The 21351-nt window shown below is 40.5% G+C and overlaps 1 protein-coding gene across 2 annotated transcripts in view; it reads right to left on the bottom strand.

Moving 5' to 3' along the window:
* Nucleotides 1-17949, bottom strand: part of LOC131566133 (protoheme IX farnesyltransferase, mitochondrial) — a 98988-nt gene extending 81039 nt beyond the window's left edge. For both annotated transcript variants that reach the window (XM_058817341.1, XM_058817342.1), the window contains exons 1-4: nucleotides 17852-17949; nucleotides 16582-16706; nucleotides 14804-15128; nucleotides 7028-7152 (exon numbers count right to left, since the gene is read on the bottom strand). In XM_058817341.1, coding sequence (XP_058673324.1) covers nucleotides 7028-7152; nucleotides 14804-15128; nucleotides 16582-16706; nucleotides 17852-17894 — 618 coding nt within the window. In that variant the 5' untranslated portion in view covers nucleotides 17895-17949. The remainder of the gene's footprint in view (nucleotides 1-7027; nucleotides 7153-14803; nucleotides 15129-16581; nucleotides 16707-17851) is intronic.
* Between the last annotated feature and the right edge of the window lie 3402 nt (nucleotides 17950-21351).

The following is a 21351-nucleotide window of genomic DNA, read 5'->3' as shown; positions in this document are numbered from 1 at the left end:
TCAAAGCAGGAGCAGGACAATCCATAAAAGAGGGGGCACAACACTAAATTCATTTTTTTATCCACTGTTTATGTCATTGTTGGATTTTCATATATATGAGATGCAACACTTAGTTGCATCTCATATAGTACTAACTCTACTTAGTAGAGTAAGAATCAAAGTCTACTAAAATATGAAGCTTTATGCTAATAGTGAGAGCCACAGAGGGCAGGAAAGTAGTAACAAAGGTGTCATTCCACTCATTTTCATTGTCTTTGTTGGACATCACAGAAGTGACTGGGGTCTAAGTCCTTAAGGACTATGTGAATCCATCCACTTTAAGACTCTTTGCCTACCATACTCACACAATATGCACATGAGCAAAGAGAATTGCTTTCAACAATGATATGCATTAATTTATAGTATTTTTTAAGACCTTCTATCATGCTTCAGTTATGGGTCAAATGATTCATGCTTTGCAAAGATAATCTTTGCGTTTAAAATTTATCAGTCCTTCAGAGGTTGGTTCCCATTAGTGCTCACCGTTCTCACTGCTCATGAAATACATCCTCACAAGGTGAGTTAGTCCTACTCCAAATCAATGATTCCGCCATACTAACTTGATCCAACTGTTGCAATTATGAATCATCTGTTGGAGCTCCAAGTTATGATCTTCAATGACCACTAATGAAGACTGCCTAGCAGTTAAAATATCAAAGCAGCATATATCAACACACTTTATTCATGAGATAGACTTTCAGTGTTGGACTTTTCTTATATTTATTATCCACTGCAAATTACATCCCAGGCTACCTCTGCCACTGACAGTCCTGAAGTGTGGAGTTCAGCACCAGATTTTAATAACCCCTCCTGCCAGTTGTTTGATCACTGGTGGGAATGGGGAGGGGGGCAGATGAAAGGCCAGGCGGCTCCTGCAGGCTATCAGTTCAGTCAGAACAAAGGGACTTCAGAGAGAGACAGAGATCCATCAGGTGTGAATCCCAAATGAGCAACTGGGAGGGTGGGAGCGTGGCCTGACTGAGCTGACTGACACTGCAAGTGTCATTCCCAGGAAAAGAGTAAGTGCCTGCCAGTGGGATCATTCCAGAGGCAGGAGGGGAAATGTGCTAAAGCAAAAACCTTGGAAAGTAATTCTGGACTATTTCTACATCACTTCTATCATTCAACTATATCATTTTTACATACGCTGTATGGAGAAAATCTCCTTTGCATTTAAAATGAGTTCTCTCATTCCAACATGACAGTGCAGTTATCTGTGAGGGGAAGGAGCAAAAAAACAAATTTTCAGAGATTTCAAAATTGGGCAAGAAAGAACTTTGATGAGTTAACTTAGCAAAAACCTCCTGCGCTGAGTGGACGTGGGTTGCATGATTTGACAGAGGTCAGCTCCTCCAACTTGGAGCAGAGCGTATTAATAGCATTAGCATCGGAATAAAAAGTTCCCACTCCATGGATATTCAATAAAATACTTATTTGGTAAGAGAAGTTTGGTACAGAGATAATGCCAAAAACACAGCTAGTTTTGGGGAACAAAACTATTGCTGTTCTCTTTTGTGTTGAATTTCTTTACTGGGATTAAAAAGAAAGGGAACAGAGGGACCAGAATCATGCTATTTTTTATTTTCCACTTCATCAATAATCCAGGCATCTATCACTAGCCACCACTTTCTATGTATTACTGTGACCCTTGGGGTGGTGGGTTTTTTCCTTGTAAAGGAGTTCTTAGAACTTTTTTTTCTTTTCTTTTTTTTCTTTTTTTTTTTAATTGGGCAGCAGGTCAAGGGAGGTATTCTGCCCTTCTGCTCTACTCAAGTGAGACACCACCTGGCAAGCTGTCTCCAGCTCTGGGCTCCCAGCACAGGAAGGATGTGGAGCTGCTGCTGGAGCGAGTTCAGAGGAGGCCATGGAGATGCTCCAGGGGCTGGAGCACCTCTGCTCTGGAGACCTGCTAGGAAAGGTGAGAGTGTTCACTTGGAGAAGTGTTCACCTGACCGCTTACAAGTTTCTATCCTCATTGCAGCCTTTCAATACTTAAAGAACATGGGTAAGATGAGGACAGACATTTTTAGCAAGGCCTGTTCTGACAGGACAAGAGGTGATGGTTTCTAAACTCAAAAGACAATAGATTTAGACTAGATAAAAGAAGACCTGACCTTTTTTTTTTTTCCAATGAGGATAATCCACTGAGCGGATTGACAGCTGGAGGAAAGGCTGCTCTATTTTTACTTTATTCAGCCTTGTGCAACATCCAAATGACCTTCTTAGTTTGTCTTATACCAAAGATCACATACAGGTTCCCTGGGCTGGTAACTGAACTCAACCCCCAAATTTCACTCCACTAATCTAACAATAACCCATCCTTCTCACTCCTTACAGCTACGCTTCTAAGGAATCACCACTGTCAGGAGAAGATGAGACTTTAGGAGCAAAACACAGCCATCAGATCAGATCCTGAAGGGATGTTAACTTACATTTGTTCTCTCATGCTGGATAACATATTTACAGTATTCCTCATTTTCAGCTCTTTAACTTCAGCTAAGATATTCAGCCCAGTGTACTTCCTTGTCAAGGCACCATCAGTCAAACCCAAGCACATAATTTTATCTCTCGGTTACTAAATTCAAGCCACTTTAAACATCCTGCTTTCATCTTTATAGTTCTCTCCCACTTTTTAACCGTGCTGCAGTTACAGAAGAATGTACTTGACATATAAAATGTGCACGACATTTCTTTAACATTTTAGTGCCGTGTATTGCGTTGTAAACATCTCTTCATGTTTTATCTCCTTCTCCATAAATCAGAGGTGACTATCTTAGAAGTCTCAAAAATGACATGTTTTCTCTCTAATATAAATGTAAGCCCCTACTCCTTGAATCTTGAGTGAGCTTTCAAAAATCATCAAAAAAGAGAGCTATGAAAAAGCAAAATATTATTAACTAACTTAATATAAATTTCTCCCACTCCATTTCTATGATAGCCTGGAGTACGGCAAAAAAAACAAGATAAAAAATTAGTCTTCACTTCTCAGAAAGGCAAGGGTTTACTTAATTTATTTGTAACTTATAAGCAACAACACTAAAGCATTTGTTTGATTCAAGATTAATATGCAGTGTTTACAAGATGAAACCCCAGAATATATTTCCATTTTCTTACCATAACTGCAACTAATAAGACTGATTCCTTATGAGATTTTCTGGAGATTTTGGCTAGCTTGCTAATGTTACAGACACAATGAATCTCAATCCGCTCCTCGGTAAATACCTTAAGTGATTTTTTAAAAATCAAAACCTACTGTAAAATAACGGTTATTTTAAAAAGACAGATGACCAATAAAGAACCCCTGTCTGAAATGATTTTAAGTTACTTCCATGATGGAAAAAACAAAGAATGCTGTTAGAAAGAGAGGGAAAAAAAGACGAAAGCTGTTTTAGCAGGTGGGACTGAGAAGTGGTGACATGTTGTAGAACAGTTCCGAAGGGCCGGAGGACGTAACGCGGTGTTGGATGATGTGGAGGAGAAGCAGGGAGCACCGGCGCTGGGAGCCACTGCAATGCTGGATTAGGTGTGAGGTACGACCCTGAAGTATTGTGATAGGAAGGAGCGAGGCAGAGGCACAGACACCGGTGGAGGACAAGAGAAATAAAGCACAATCTGTTCTCTGGCACCTTCCCATAGGAGGTTCCTCCCTCACAACCCACAGACCCAACACACTCCAAGGGAAAACCCAAGGACCCTCTGATATTTATCCAGATCCACAGAATTCATAGCATTTTCCACCAGCCTGAGTCTGTTTCTCTACTGTTTCTCTCTTTCTCTTGTCTGTCATAAATTATACCAAGATACTTTTCTTGACATTTTCTAAACAAATGTCTCTAGAATGACCTCGCTGTCCTGCAGGCACCACATCTCCCTTTTCTATTTTTTGTCTGTATTTTCCAATACAACTTTTTCACTCTCAAGTCACAAAACAATAAATCACAAGCTCCTTAAAAATCACTGCCCAATTTCACAGAATCACCATCAAAATGCATTCTTTCTATTTTTCTTGGAAAGCAATGCCACAATTTAGAATTTGTGAATTGTGAAACTTTTTTCTAAACACATAGCTGGATAAATATTCAGACTGTCTTTCTATAAACAATGAAAAACTACGAAGTTTTTGATCTGCACCGTCGATCTGTTTTTTCTTCTTAAAAAAAGTGGAAGTGGGGCAAGGATCCCCACTTCAGCACAGTTTTGTAAGTTTCTGGCTCTTGCAGGCAGGAAAAAATAATTTTAAAGTACGGCATTCAACCATCTGAAAACAAGGAGGAAGTGATAATTAGAAGATTGTTTCAGACCAACTTTGTAAAGAAATAAAACACAATGTTTTGGTGTCTGTGTATGACTTAGCACAGGCCTGGCTCCAACCCTAGGACTTTAGTCAACTTAGGTAATTCAGCTTAATTCACTGGGGGTAAAATTGTCTCAGCTCCTATGAGATTGTTAAAATCAAGTAGTTGAGGGGAAAAAAAAAAAAAAGGAAAACTCCCTCAAACTTCAGAACCTGACCACTTACAAGTTTCTATCAATACTTCTATGAATTTTACAGAATCTTCAGTACATTGTCACAGGACAAGGCCCCTTATATCCTGTCCTAAATCACAGGGAAGAATTTTACACAATTCACACTTCACCTTCCCACGACATAGGAGGGGACTGTAAATTGTGCACATAGATTTATCAGAGAAATGAGGAGTGGGAAAGATGAGTTGCCCTTAAAGATGTACAGATTTATAGCAATTTGGGAAGTGGAAAGACGGTTATCATATGAAAAGGTCCCTAAGGGACAGAGAGGAGCAACAGGGGAAACATGAGTCATGAGCTGCCAGAGAAGTAGATGCGTATGGGGAGCAATGGACAGAGCAAAGTAGCAATAAAGGAAGTTCCAAGTCAAATGTGCTCCTTCCCAACGGTCAAGATGGATTACCCAAGCTTTAAGCATTTACAGAAAATTAAATTCCCAGCCAGCTCAGACACAGCAACACCGGGAAAAAGACACTCAGCGACTGAAAGGATCCATTGATAAACAACAGATCACCAAGCACAGCTCTTTCCTTTTGCTTCATTACCAACTCTGCTCCTTTTTTTTTGTAGTAGGAGTAATCTGCCTTCAAGGTCTCTCTACACAGGAAAGTGGGTCAATATGAGTGAGTGTGAAAATTTAAAATGTTCAGCTGAAATTGTGAAAGGCAGTTTGACACACCGTGAGGCTGGAGTAACTTGCAGTGAGTAAAGAGTGAATTACAAGACCCAGTACAAAGTTATTGCACTCCTCTCAACTCCTCTTAACATCCTCTTAACTTCCCTTTACTATCCCAAGTGTCCAATTCCAAATTACAGCACAGAATTCCTGTACTTCTGAGTACTTCAAGAGTTTAAGAAATGGCTTCCAAGAGTTTAAAAAGTGCCTGCTTTTGGGACAAAATACAATGAGCAATACATGGAAGCTGAAGACAAAGAAAATCAGTTACTTGTGTGGGAAGTAACCCACACAAGTAATCTTGTCACCTCTCAGAAGATCTAGCAAAACCTCAAGACAAGTTGCACAGGAGTCTCTAGATAAGCCATCATTAACTCTCTTCATCCAGTAGTGTCCACATCAAAAGTGAAGGCATATATGACAGTAAATATTTCAAAGGATACCCCACAAATTTATTTTTTCTTATTAAAAAGGTAGTAAAGGAAAAAAGGGAAGAAAAAAGGGTACATCCAAAATTGTACCAAAACCCAACAAAACCTCACCTTAGTTATGATAGCCTTTCTTCCCAGTCTTTGTGTGAAAAATATGTAGATGATAACTAAATGCATTCTTCAGAAAATAGCGTGACTTATTTAAAATTATTTTTCAAGGATATTTATGCGTTTCCAAGTTAGGCAAGCTACATAAACATTTCCAAGCAATTAAACATCATGCATTGTCCTTCCCATTTTGCAGAGAAAACAGAGTTAGCTGCCTGCCCCAGTTTTAAGCTCAGTGAAAGAAACACTAAAACCTGTAAAAACAGTAAATAGGACTTACTCCAGGCTGAGCAAAATGTGTGCTGATGGGTGCAATCCTGAAAAACACACCACATGCCTACAACTGAGGTGTTACAAGGTGTAAACATCAAAGAGCTCAACTCAACCAAGTTGACTCCAGAGTGTGGATCCCAGGAAACCTCCATTACTGGAGTTCCAGGAGTCACAAGTGGTTGCTGAAACCATGAAGTGCTGTCAATAGTGGCACTGGGCTGCTCCTTCTTTTTCCAGGCCACATTTACAACTGAAAGCGACCATAGCTACTACACTTTGAAACACCATTCAGCACCACAAGTTTTACAACCTGTTCATTAGTTAGGCTTTCCTTTGGGAGAGCCCAAGAGCCACTGTGCTTCACAACTGAGCGCAGGAGAGCCACGATCAGCATCAAGCTCCACAGGCCTGTTGACACACACAGGGAAGCTCAAGTTCAGGCACTTGGAACATCTCTGGCATGGGACAACTTCCACAAAATGGAGGTTCTCGGTTCATTTTGCAGATGTGCTGGAGATACCATGATCCCAGCCTGGACAAAATCCCACTGAAGTCCCACTATAGATGTTTTAAGTGGATCTGAGCCACTCTTAAGACAGATCCAATGAGGTCATACAGTAACACAACTGAAGAATCTAGCCCACAAGGTTGGATCCCCACTGGCTATTCTTACACTCCAATTACCCAGTTCTTCCTGTCATTTCCAGGGACCCAGGCTTGGGTATTACCAAGATAAACATTATTATTGAGAGGCTTAAAACCTCATCAACTCCATTCTGTATTAACAAACTGGGCCTAGCAACCCCACTTGAATCCTCAGGCACATATTACTTGTGTGGTGTCAGTTTTAGCAGCTCAGAGCTCAGGCAGCAGCTGAAGGCACAGCACTCCCGGCCATCCAGTCACACTCCTGGCAGCGTTTCAGAAGCCAGGATGACACCGGTTTGCTGTGCAGATGAAGAGATGGACTGACCTGATTGATGGAGTTGGCAGCACAGGATGCCAGGCCAGTTCCGAGGGAGGCGAGCAGGAAACGGGTGAGCTCAAAAGGGACTGGGGCCATGGCAAAGCCAGCGGACGCGGTGCTGACAACCAGAGCTGCAACGCAAGCGAGAGCACAGTTCAAAGCATCAACAAGAAACCATCTTTGTACATAGCACTAGAGTTATGGCTTTCAAACCCTGAAAAAACTCTTGTGCAGATTAACTTTTTGCTATCTTTATGGTTCACACTAGCTCCAGGAACTGGATACAATTAATACAAACACTATACATAAAGAAATCAAAAATGAGATGGAGAACTGCCAGAAATAAAATAAGAAACCCAAAAGCAGCAGCACATTAGCAGAAGATGTAAGGATACAACAATGTCTCTGTATTCCCTATTTTATGGATTTCCTACAGGACCAAATTGCCCTACACAACGTGCACAGGACCGATATTTGTTCCAGTAACTCACACATCGCTGCAAAGTCTAATGCAGAAGAAAAAAGAGTAAAAAAAAAAAATCCCACACTGAGATACATGCTTTATATCAAATTATAGCAGGAATTTAAGCAGTGCAGAGTCAAAAAGATATTTGGGGCATGTAGCTGCAGAAATTTCACTGCACAATCTCTGTTTCCACTGCTTCTATTTGACACGCCCATTTTGGGCTGAAAGAACAATTATATCATCACAGAGACCCAACCACACTTAATGGCCTCAAAATTTCAGTGGGTTCATAAAAAATCAATTTCAGTTTTGTCATGCAAAATTGTAACTTTAGTACAGTACTGCAAACCACATCCTTAAAATAAAAATTACCCAAGTTTTAATCCCAGTATTATAATTAGCCAAATAATAGGTCTCAAAAACCTAACTTTTGGCAAGAAATAGTATGATATGACAAATACTATGAAAGTCAGCATGTTTATGGAACATCTCACTCATAACCTTGAACCTTACAATCTGAAATTATTAATTATTAAACAGAAGGTATTTAAAGTATGTTCTGATGTAGTTACATGCTTCAGATCTCAGCTACTTTAAATCAAAGTATCAAAATTTTCTTATGTTCCTGATTTCTATGAAGTCTCCTTTTTGTCTGAAGTTAAATGACAAATAAATAATCTTGCTGACTGAAAATACCTGGATTATCTATTAAGCAGCACTGCTTGGGATGAAATACTAAATGTCATGGCAGAGACCTGCCAGTAAGGATGCACATGAAAAGTGCTCTTTTCAAGAACTGAGCCTGCCTAACAACCTTAGGATTTAATCCTGAAAACACAATGGACAAAACTTGCTGCTCATCAGAAATTTTCTCTAAGTATTAAAGTCCACTGATGGCTGAATATTATAATAATAATATGCATAATATAATAAGTATTAATGATATAGCCTTGTTACGGATTCACAGGCTACTTCTACAATACAGTGGATCTATGACAAAACTTCACCCTTCTGAGCAGCTCTGAAAGAATCACAGATTCTGCTACCTCACCAGACAAATGAACATGAAGCTACTGATCATTCTGAAAGACTAGATCCTATTTATTATATAATTACAACACTATGTTAGTTTCCAAACTCTTGAATCCTCCTTAGGAATGCACAAAAAAAATGAAATGCATTGGTACAACTGAGAAAGTTCAAAAAATGCACTGAAAATGATAGTGAACAGTGGCATTTGCATTTCCAAGAGTGATTACATTCATTTTTTTTGCATAATAAATCACATGCTCGCTTCTAGACAAGAATTTAATTAAAACTTATCTTAGAGAGCACTTTACACCAATTTATTAGGGGAAAACACCAACTCATTTACTGGAGAAGAAAGGTGGAATGGATTGGCAAACAGTGTAACATTACCACTACCCTGACCCCAAAGAAATTCTAACACTGTACAGTTACAACACTAATTAAAGTCCCCATTGATTTCTATAGATTAATTTTAGCCGGTGATTTGAGCATGACTTATCAGGATCTCATTTAAAAAGGCTGCAGTACATCCTCTCCCATATCTCACTAAAGCAGGTACTTCTTGTTTGGGCAGGGTTTGCACACCAGGCATCCCCTGCTTTCCTCATCGCCCAAATATTCCAATACAGCACATTAGCAGTAAATAGGAAAATGCTCCCTTTGGATTGGAAAGTTTATTTTCTTTAACTGTGGAAGCAATAATTTACTCTTCAACTTCCCTCATGGAGGAAAAGTGTATTTAATTGAGATCACATCAAGGGAATGAGGTCACTGACTCTGTTTGTTTTTTAATCCCTGTTAGTTTAGTGCATTAGGGGCCAAATTAACTTCACCTTATTGCATAATAGATGGAATCGATCCTTTCAAGACTTGTTGATGGGAGCTGGCATTATACACGCTCTTCAAAAAGAAGCCAAGATTTAAACTTATGATCTCAGCCTAAGCCCTATTTTCAGTCTTTTAAACATTTTTTGCTTTAACAAAAATTAACAGAGGACATTTGTCTCCCACGTCAGTGTAGATGAAAAAGAAAAGGCTAATAGATTGGTGACAAAGAGTGAATTATAATGTTTCTGGCATAAAAAACACAGTCCAAAAGTTTAGTGTGTTCTTTACATTCCTTTTCCACTTCATCACAATGTGCTCTGCCTATATAAATCTTTTGTATTTATAGCATGTGAATCATTATGCCATATTTTGTTTACCTACTATTAAAAAGTAGCCAAGCCAAAATAAAAGCACAGAAAGCCAAAGCAAATCAGTCTTGCTCTGGAATTCCCTTCTACTCCTGTACTGGTGATATATCAGTACATACAGAAGGAGAAAAGCAAATGCATTTTTACTTTTTTTTCAACAATTTCACTGCTTTACTGCAAAAGTTTCTATAGCCCTTAAAAGAAAGTTGCTTCCCAAAAGCTGAAGAAATACTCCTTCCAGAGTTTTCACACTTCAGTTTCTAAAAAGCCAGCTGTAGCAGCAGTACTTAGAGATCCTCATCTAACCAACAAGTCCTTTGTAAACCCAGGTTTGTTTGGGAACATCACAGTGTTGATACAGATTATAACCTGCACATTAATAAAGGCCACGCTCCTGAAGCAAACTTAAACTTGGGGAAATAATTTGAAACAAATCTGCACCAAATCATGCAAAATTCAAGTGCAATATTACAAACAGAACAGATAACCTCTTACCATCAAACAATTTTAAAATACTTTGCTAAAAATGAACTACAGTAATGGTTTCTTTTTATTTCATTTGCTTTTCTTGTAGCATGGAAAACCAATTGCCAGAATGCTTTAGTTTCTTTGATGGGATAATAGTTACTGGTTTAATAATCACAAAAGAACTACTTTGACAAGTATATTAAATATATTTAGAACTGTTAATAAAGGTAAATTGGCAATAATCAGAACAGTAACAACCAATAAGTATTTTTCAAAGTTTCCGGCCATACTGAAGTTTTCATTTAAAGAATAAATGCTATTATTCCAGAATTAACTGGGAACATAAAAGACCTCCACTAAAGTAAATGCATTTTTTACTATAGCAGCTATTACCACACCTTCAGCCTACAAACACAACACAGACCCCTCATGTAGTCATTGTTGCAGTTTGGTAAGCATCAAGAGTCAGTCTGCAAAACCAGATCTTCATCATCGTGTCACCAATACACAACAGACAAGAGATGAAGCAGGATGTTCACAATCACACCTTTAATCAGTACCAAATATCTCAGGCTTCTGGTTTCAGGTTCAGCACATTTGTGCTAGAGGATCAACATTCCACAGAGAAATCCATACAGAAGCAATACATCCAATACTGTTTGCTAGTATTCACAACAGAATTATTTTCTTATAACAAGATGTATGAAAAAATTTCTAGTTTAGTCTTCAAAACTGAAAATGCTCAGAAATCAGCATACTTGTCTGCACACGTTGACCCACATCTTAGACAGGTGCTATGTAATCAGATTCAAGTAGGTTGGAAAAGACCTCCAAGATCATCAAGTCCAGGCTTTGACTGATCACCACGCTGCCAACTGCACTGAAGCACTGAGCACCATGATCAGTCTTTTCTCAAAGACACAAGGTGCTGCACTGTGGGATCTCAGCACCTCAGGACTGAGGTGCAGAGAGGCCGAGACCACCCTTGGGGGGCTCGGGAATCCTGGAATGTTGCCGGAAGTGTCTGGTGGCTGGACTTTGATCCTACACAGGAGATGAGACCTGTATGAGGGCTGGGAGGATTTCACTGGGTGAATGGTGAAGGGATAAGTTAGTTAAAGTGTAAAACACAGGATTTAGGATTTTGGTACAGGGGGGTCTAAAGAAGTAAGATGGAGGAATTGGGGCGTGTCCTGTTCTTCTTCTTCTTCTTGGCCTCCATCTTCTGTGGTGGTGGTGGCACTTTGGGATTGGTTATTACTAGAAGTGCACCGGTTAATAAGGGTAGAAGGTATTGGGGAGAAATGATAAATATTGTACACGTAACTTCGGGTATAAAGATAAGTGACCGCCCCGGGGGCTCGCAGTGTGCCCATGGCTGACTTGCTGTGCAGACCTCTGTTGGGCTGAGAGAAAATCTTTTAGATAAACAATTAATAAACACCAAGACCGAGACAAGATCAGAAGTCTCTCCTCGTCCTTTGAAGCGTCGGCTCTTCAAGGCCATCCCTGGGCCTTTCCAGGCCACCTAAACAGCTCACAGAAAACCTTACAAACCTAAACAGCCAGAAAACCTTACAAGTGGCGTCCCTGGACCTAAACAGCCTAAACAGCGCAGAAAACCTCTACACTGCACATCACAGAATCATGGAATCACTGGATGGTTTGGGTTGCAAGGGACCTTGAACATCATCGATTTCCAACCCCCTGTGGGGTGGGGGGGTGGAATCTATCCCAGGTTGCTCCAAGCCCCATCAAACCTGGCCTTGAACACTTCCAGGGATGGAACAGCCTGTTCCAATTTAGCTGCTTGTCCTCACAGAAAGACCAACATGCTACAGGAGCAACAACAAGGAAATGTCCACAAACCCTAGAGCATTATCTAAGGGAATACTCATCATTTTTCATATCATGCTTTCCTCAGTTTGCCCAAACTAAAAACTGAACTTTGATTTTCCTGTGGTTTTACATATAGTTCATCTGAGTTTTCATCTGTAATCTTTGGAGGAAACATTACTTAAATCTAAACTTGAAGTTAAATTTAAGAAGACGAGACAACCTGAAATTCCTAGTGTGCGCATGCATCACAAATTTCCTTATTCCCATCCCTTCCCTTGACTCTCTGCTATTTGCAGTTACACAGCAGCTTTAGGATCAAGTTGAAAACAATGCATTTATAATTCTGAAAATCTATCAGACAGATGCATTAGCTTTCCAAGTGCCTGGGTGGTAGGATACAGCTGTTCAGAGAGCAGCCAACATAAAACACCACAGAGATGGGAATAGATGAAAATTGAACCCAAAAAGGTAGATTATGTGACATGTAATGAAAAGTTTCCTAATTATTTTCTATGGCAAAAGAATATAAACAAAATCTATTCCTGTTTTTAAGGCAGAGTTTCTAACAGCAGAGTCACAAAAGCTGCAGTTTACATGAAGCATGGAAATAGCAAAACTCGTTTCCTTTCCAAGGTGAAGTACAGTTCATACTACAAACAAAAAAATCTCTTTCTAGCAGCAACAGGAAAAGAACAGAGCATAAGGAAGTCCCATTTTGGCATCATGCAGAGTTTGTTTTTTTGTTATTTTATACTCTAAAAAGTATAAATAAAGTGTCTGCCAAAAAAACCACACAGGATATGAGATCTATCACAACTTCATGGGTGAAAGGAACTGAGTTGAATGACATTTGCAACTTAAAAACTGACCTCAGAGAATATATTCTTCTTTAAAAAAAATCAAAGAACTACAACACCACAGTCTTTACAGAATATATAATTTGTCTAAATGATTACACAAGTTGTTAAAAATTTTCCTTGCTCTACATATTACACACAGTCTTATTCCTGCTTATGTCCTATCCTATCCCATGACCAATAAAGAACAACAATAGAACTCTCCTTCTACAAAATCATCTTCATCCAACTTACTCTTTTACACTTTCCACTTACAAAAAATCTGCACACCAAACACATAAAGATCACAACGAGAAAAGAGGCTAAGTTTTTCCCTGTATCTCTCTATACCTTCTCAATAGATGAAGTTTACTACATTTACCTAGGATCAAGAATTCCTCCAAGCACATGAGAAGACAGAGATAGACTAAAACCACAGTCCCTTTCCCAACAGGCTTGCAAGCTTGATTAAAAACTGTACAGCTGTTCAGAAACTAGCAGTCAAGCTTACACTTCAAAAGGCACTGTCATAAAAAACAATAGTCCTGAAGGGAATCAAATTCCTTAACCTTTGCCTTCTATACCCTATTTTAAATCCAGAGAGGTGCTTGCCTAGTTAAAATAGGCTACCAGGAACTGTTGAAGAGTTTTGCAGCAACTCTGAGGCCACACAGAAATGTATCTCATGAAATTGTTTTCTCTTGAAAATGACACTCTCCCATCTTGCTGAAGTTGTTGAAACTCCCATTTCAAGAAGCAGCAGTAACACTGAGATGTGGTACAAGCACTGAGCTTACCCATCAGCAAACATATAAAAAAAACCTCAAGTGCTTTCAACAATAGTCAATTTTCTTTCTCTCTGTTCCCTTAATCAGCACAAAATAAATGACCTAAGGCTTTCTAAAAACAATGAGGAAAAAAATTAGGATGTGCAAACAAGATCAGTTGTGCCAAGCCCAAAACACAAGATTTATCAGGAACACAGATGAAAATGTAAATTACCATTACACACTCTATATGGTCAGCAAGATTTTTCCACAGAAAAACAAACAATGAAAACTTATATATTGCAAGACAAAAAAGTTTTTAAAAGTAAGCTGAATTCAGGACATTCATTATAACAAATTTTTAGAGCAAAGAACAGTCTTGTTATGAGGAATTCACTTGACCAACTGGAGAGCGCCCAGGCAAGGACTTAGGAAATTACATTTCTGTTCTTGGACTTGATATCACAGACAAGATGTAAGGCTTTGGTCAGATAATTAGAGCCTCCTTAGAAATAAAAGTATACACAGCACTACCTATTGGCAAAGGAGTAATTTATAATTGTTTCTATTGGCAAAGGAGTTACATAAAGTCGTTAAGTATTATTACTTGAACAAGACAAAATGTAGTTAAGGCTGCAAGGCAATTGCTTAACAAATTGCCGGTTTGAAAACACAACACTATCAATGACTGAAAAGTAAATCAGATCTTCTTTTACAAAATTCAATCAGTCAGATTCAGACATTTTCCTTTCTAATATAGGAAACCACTTGGATTATCTTACCTTGGGACTTCTAGTGCTAATTTCACAACCAGCAGTACTATAGTGCAAGGTATGTAAATAAGACAAAACACTGGAAAACTTATGCAAGACAACCTCAAATACTGAACACATTATTTGTAAATTCACTTCCTTACCCAGTTTCACTGTAGTCTGTCTATTAACACTTGCTTATTTCCCAGAAACTAGCTGATTCTCATAGTTTTTAAACAAAATTAATGGGACAACTATTAAATGCTTCCATAAAACAATTTTCCTAGCACATACTTGATTGAAATTGACCCAACTTAGCATCAATAAAGTGGGAATTATCACATGCAAAACTAAACCATACCAGTAACATCCCAAAGAATTCTGCTTCAAGCAGAATGCAGAGAAATGAGAAAAAATTACCAGTAATACCTGTAAGCTTGATTTTGGACAAGCGTGCCAAAATTCCTGGCAAATCATCCAGCCGTAGCTTCATTTCTTTCCATTGCCTGTCTTCCTTGGATTCAGCTCGCCCTGGTATGACTGAGCCTTCAGTTTCTGCAGCTGATTTCACTTCTCTCAACTCATTTCTGCTTGACATCTCAGACCACGACTGAGGAACAGGTGAAGCTGAGCTAATTCTGTGTACAACCTTTTTTTCCTGATCCAATTGCTGAAGGTCACGAAAAGGAGACACAATTGAATCGGACTTGGGCTTGGCTCGTTGACTGAGGTCTTTGTTGCACTGTGTTACATACTAAATACAATGAGAAATGTTAAATAGATAAAGATATTTCTGTCCATTTCACTTTATTAACACCAAGAATATTACTACTGTTTTATTCTTGTTACGAGAATTACTTCTATGACACAACTGAGTTAATCTGAATTTCAGACACTTATTTCACACACAGACTTCTGAAGTTGGCTTAGTTATTACAAAAGCAGCTTTACAACTCACAGCTGAATCAATGTTTATGTAAGCTTGGAAAATTGCATCTGAATGTTTACTTCCCCGCCAACAGCTACAACAGCAAACTCTTTGTTCATATTCAAAACCACTACGTAATCCAATGTAACTTACAACTGATCAGTTTCACAGAATAATAAAGGTTGGAATGACCTCCAAGGTCATTGAGCCCAACCTTTGACCAAACAAAATTCACCTTTAAACAGGGAAATATACAAATGCCCACACAACTTCAGTTTCCAAACATAAGCACTAAACTTATGCATATTTAATAATGAAAAAATTTAAAATATTCCAAAAAAGACAATCTACCACCTATGATATAAAATCATCTCCCATATTAGTCTATTATTATTTATGCCAATTTTTTTTATTAATTAGACAACAAATTTCAAAGGAAAATATGTTGAACAATAAATCAGAATAGAGTTGTTTGCTCTCTTTTAGAGCTCACAGAATAAACACAGAATAAGAAAAAGAGCATTTAAATTCTCTTGTCATATTTTCTTCCCCCAAATATTCTATCTATTTCAAGCACCAGAAGCATAGAAATAAAGAACTTTCAACCAATCCTGATTTCAAGTGTACAGTAGTAATTACAATGAGTCTGCAACTCTGAATGAGCAATGTGAATACACTTCAAACCAGCAGACCAATTTCAAAAAATTGCTACCATCCACCACCATATGATACAACTGGTCAAAGAAGATGACATAATTTCAAGGGGCTTAATGATAATTACAGCTTATTTAATACCTAAAACTAACAGCACACTGTAAATGTAACCCATTAATTTAATGAGCTCAGGAATTTTGACTCAAATAAACCAACGAACTGAGAACACACCACCTCCACAAGTGAGTTCCATCTACTACTTGTATGATTGCTAGCCAAGATGTGACTTTATTATAAAAAGTGACTTTTTAATAAATAATTATTTAAAAATAATTTTATGTCAAGTTTCTCAGCAGGAGGTGAGTGCCCTATTTCAAGGGTACAGAAGCCTCCTGTCAAGCAGGGGAGACTTTGCAACACAAGGCACTGTCCTTGCTACAGAAGGTTTCCTCCAGCCTGAGATGTTTTAGGACACCAAATGCTTTGACTGATTTAGTGAAAAATGGAGATGCTTAAATTAGCTGAGTTTGGCTGATAAGAAAATTACTCTTATCAACTAATCTCCATTTTGACTTATCACATGGGATGAATGAAAATTAGGGGATAGATACACTCCTTGACTTACCATTCGTTTGAGAAAGTTGAAGTACTGAAACGTAATCAACTTGTTGCTGGCCACATGGTAAAGGTGCACAAACCGGCACGGTATCTGCCGTGCACCAGCGCGCCTCAGATGCCACACAAATAATCCTGCTTAATGGAAAACGAGAAAAAAAGTAACAGCAGATTCCAGTTTCTTCTCTGCCACTGAGTTTGCCTCTAATTGAGACTACAGTGCCTATTGTCAGCTGTGACACAGTACACCCCCACAAATGGGAACCGGGGTCAGGTAATGGAAAATGTTTGTTTCTCCAGGTGAAAGAACATGACACTGGAAAATCATGGAATCCTTAAAGACGGAAAATACCTTGAAGATCAAATCTCAGTATTAACCCAGCACAGCCAGGTCCACTACTGAACCATGTCCCCAAGTATTACATCCACATGGCTTTTTACCCCTTACAGGGATGGTAACTCTATCACTGCCCTGGGCAGCTTGTGCCAGTGCCTGACCACCCATTCAGAGAAGAAATTTTGCCTAATATCCAACAGAAACTTCCCCTAGCCCAACTTGTGGCTGCTTCCTCTTATCCTGTCCCTTGCCTCTGGGAGTAGAGCTCAATCTCCGCCTAGCTGCACCCTCCCGTTAGGGAATTGCGGAGAATGGGAAGTTCCCCTGAGCCTCTTTTTCTTCAAGCTGAGGATCCCCCCCAGCCTCCTCAGCTGCTTCTGGTGCTCCAGACCCTTCCTGAGCTCCGTTCTTTTCCCTGGACACATCCCAACCCCCCTTTTTCTTTCTTATCCCAAGAGGCCCAAAACTACACTGTAGGGAAGTCCCAATAATTTTGGGCGTTTCTTCCAAATTCCCGAGCATCAGTAAGACGTATTTTCACAGAATATCCTGAGCTGGAAAAGACTACAAGGATCATCGAATTCAATTCCTGGCCCTTCACAGGACACCCCAACAATCCCACCCTGACCTGGAAAGGGTTGTCTAAACGCTGCTTGAGCTCAGGCAGCCTTGGTGATGGAGCATCATACAACACAGAATTGTCCCACTACTATATACACTATCGACAAGATTATCTCGGCGAGGAAGCAGCTGCCATAGGAGAGCCCCAAAGTCAAACACGTGTGGAGGACACACAGCGCAGTGTGGCACACGGGGACACGCCGCACACGGGGACACGCACACGCATAGCCTTGCAGGCTCCGGGCACCGCTCCACAGAGCAGCCCCGGGCCGCCCCGGCCCTGCCCGCACACCGGCCCTCTCGCCCTACGGCTCCGCGGTACCTGCGAGCGCCCGGGGCGGGCGGCAGCTGCGGGCGGCGCTCATGGCCGCGGCTGCTGCGCCGCTCTCCCCTCACCGCCTGGGCGCCGCCATCTTGCCGGCGCGACCTCCAAACGCTTTCCGGGTCGGCGCTGGCGCGGAGGCGGAGCGGCCATGCCGGGGCTGTCCCGACCGGGGGCGGTCGCGTCCGGGCCGTCCTGGAGCCTTGGGCTGCTCGCCGGCGGGGGTGCCCGTGCCCGAGGGAGTGGGAGTTTTTTTTTTTTTTATACCGAAGTTTGAAATTCCCCAGGCCAATATATAAAAGCGGCGTGGAAGGATTCAAAAGGCTTTTCTCTACCGGTACGAAATAAACGACCTAAAATAACAGAATCACAGAATCGTTTGTGTTGGAAGGGACCTCCGGAGACCACCCGGCCCAATGCCCCCTGCCCAGGCAGGGTCACCCGGAGCAGAGCAGGGGACACAGAGACACATCCAGGTGGCACTGGAATGTCTCCAAACAGGGAGACTCCGCGCCCTCCCTGGGCAGCTGTGCCGGGGCTCTGCCACCCTCCGTGGGAAGAAGTTCTTCATGTTGAGGTGGAATTAAATATGTTCTGGTTCATGGCTACTGCTCCTTGTCCTGTCACTGGGCGCCACTGAGAAGAATCTGGCAACATCCTCTTGGCATCCTTGGAGCTATATATATGCATTAATGAGATTTTCCCCTCAGTCTTCCCCAAACTAAACAGGCTCAGCTCCCATAGTCTCTCCTCATATGGAGATGCCCCAGACCCTTCATCATCTTTGTGGCCTCCACTGGACCCTCTCCAGTAGTTTGTCTTTTTTCTTCTGAGGAGCGCAGAACTGGACACAACATTCCAGATAACGAGGAAGAAAATTTAGATGTACAAACAAGATCAGTTGTGCAAGTCCAAGGCATGAGATGTATCATCAACCCTGAGATGAAAAGATAAATGACCATTATACAGTTTATGTCGTCAGCACACTGCAATGAAACAAAAAGTTTCAAAATTGAATTAAGGACTTTTTATTATAAAAAGTTGTTATAGCTAAGAAAAACAGTTCTTGGAGGGAGATGTGGGTGAGATTGCTCCTGCAGAACAATCTCACCAAAAGTGCCAGAGCAGTTACTCACCCAGTGAACCAGCCAGTGAGCCTGAGTGAAGAACCAGGGTGTCATTTTTGGGTACAACAACAGGGGACAGCTTTCAGTGGGAGGCAGGGCCAGATGGGAGATCTCAGTCACTTTTCCCACGAGCAAGTGCCCAGAGCCCTGCCTGGAGCCTCCTCATGGCCTCTTCCAGGCATGGGGGCTGTTCTCTCTGCTGCATCCTCTGGCTCATCCCCAGGGAAAAGTTGTGGCCAGGATGTGGAGTCTGGCACAGCAAGAGGGTGACCAGGAGTGCATTGGGACAGTGCAAAATCCTTGTAAAACAGCCAAGAGAGGGCTAATAAAAAATGAATTACTGTTGTAATTCTATGGAGCCTCATTCCCAAAAGAACCTGAGCTTTAATGAGCCAAATTCTTGGTTTAAAAAAAAAAAAAGTGTTTAGTTTCTAGAGTCATTTTTGAAATGGAAGGTTTGGTTTCTATACTCCTTGCATAAAAAACGCATTTCAGGGGGTCATATTGAAGAGCTGTTGCAGCTGTCCTGTTGCACCATGCCCTCATACATGTTCTGGGGGTGGCTGGATCCTTTGCTAAGCTGATTCAACTTGCTAAACTGAAAGGGAGAAATTGCTAATTCTGCTGGTTATACTGTTTGAACTGGTCCTGCACAGGCACCATTGTAAAGGTTGAAAAGCTAAAGCAGGGCAAAGAGAAAGGGTCTTGGACCAGAGTCTGAACAAAAAGGGAGGGCAATGGTTAGGACTGCTCCAGCTGTAAGGCATAATTGCACCCCCAGGCATCTTTGAAGTGTTTTCTCCAAAGAGTTTAAGTTCAGAAGATGTAGGCTATAAGTCACTTAAATGCTTTTGAAAGTCATTCTCAATATTTTTTCATGGAAATATTCCTCAGAACCATCTTCCTCCCAGGCTTTCATTTCTTTATAGTGCTTAAATTCATGCAAAAGTCATCTTAAATCATTATTAGGAAGATAAAATGAAAACACTCACTCTAATTCACTGAGAATATCCTACTTCAAAGCATTTATTTCCTTCTATTTGGGGAGCTAGGGAGAAATTAGGACTTCACATTTCTTACAGTTAATATCCGGTTTTACTTCAAGTTCTCATCACCGAGCATATATCACTTCGCAGTTCCTATTTGCATCTCTCGTTTTTGCCCTTTGTTCTGCCCTTAAATTTGCACCTGCTTAGAAATCCCAGTAGCAAACTGATAGTTGCTGAATTTCTCTTTACTGTGCAAAGGTAAGTTGCAAGCCAGAGCCAGAGAATATTAGTACCTGCTCGAGAAGGAACAGAATGTTGTTTCTTAGCTGAGTTAAAATGGGTTCAAACATATGAGGGTGTGACCAGATGGGCTGGATGTGTTAGAAGCACACACTTGCTATAGAAAATTAAATATTTTCTTTGAGGACCAGCAACTACTCATTTAACAAAATAATGCTATGAGGTTTTTGAATATGAACAGGAACAAAGGATGGTAAGTAATGGTTCAGTACCTCCCAGCAATAGGTAAGTGCCTCTTCATCACTCACAGTCTCACACAGCACATCCCCACGTGGATGCCCATGGCCAGAAGCCAACACTGGCAAACAGTGACTGTGTGCAACATTTGATTTCTTCCATGTCTTTGTGAGTGAGAATTTTTTATGGTAGTGCTTCTATGGGAGATATGATGCCGAATTTTGCCCCAAAAGGCGAGAATAACTGCTTAAGAGACTCAGCCTAAGTCAGATAAGCAGGAGGTATTTTATTACGACGCGTCGGAGAAATCACGAAATGGATTTCTGAGTTCACATAGCAAAAGCAAGCCTTATATACAATTTTGGGTATAGGATTACATCAGATCAGATACACAATCATGCATATTCATATGGGGCGTGGTGTAGGCGGAGCGTGGGCGGAGCGTAGGTGGAGACATCTCTTTTGGGGAATTTTCAGGTGGTCGTTCCTGTTGCCTTCATCATAGATGGGGTCTTTCCGATGAGTCTTCCTCTTTAAACTTTTGAACCTCTTCCCTAATTTGGTTAATTCCCGGTGTACTTGGCTTGGTCTCTATAGCTTGGCAGAGTTCTTAGGGTCAGTTTGACATTGTTGGCTCTGAACATGCTTAGCCCATCAGTTCCCCCTATCCCTATCTCCTTCCTGTCCTTGTGTTTCATGCTTTAGCTGATTAATTGCTCTATGTGTTTCCTAATATTATGTCTTCTTCAAATGCCTCACATTCTATGTTTTAACTCGTTTCTTGGAGGCTATCTGCTTTGGGGCTTCATTCCCCCCTTTTCTTATAGCTTACGAATTCTTTCGTCAAGTTCTGGTCTCACAGGACACTGATAGGCTCGTGCCATTGCCCAAATCATTTGGGTCCTCT

The sequence above is a fragment of the Ammospiza caudacuta genome, chromosome 19 (genome assembly GCF_027887145.1).
Source record: "Ammospiza caudacuta isolate bAmmCau1 chromosome 19, bAmmCau1.pri, whole genome shotgun sequence".
Classification (NCBI taxonomy): Eukaryota; Metazoa; Chordata; class Aves; order Passeriformes; family Passerellidae; genus Ammospiza; species Ammospiza caudacuta.
The sequence above is the reverse complement of the archived record's forward strand: the minus strand, read 5'-3'. Positions and strand labels throughout refer to the sequence as shown.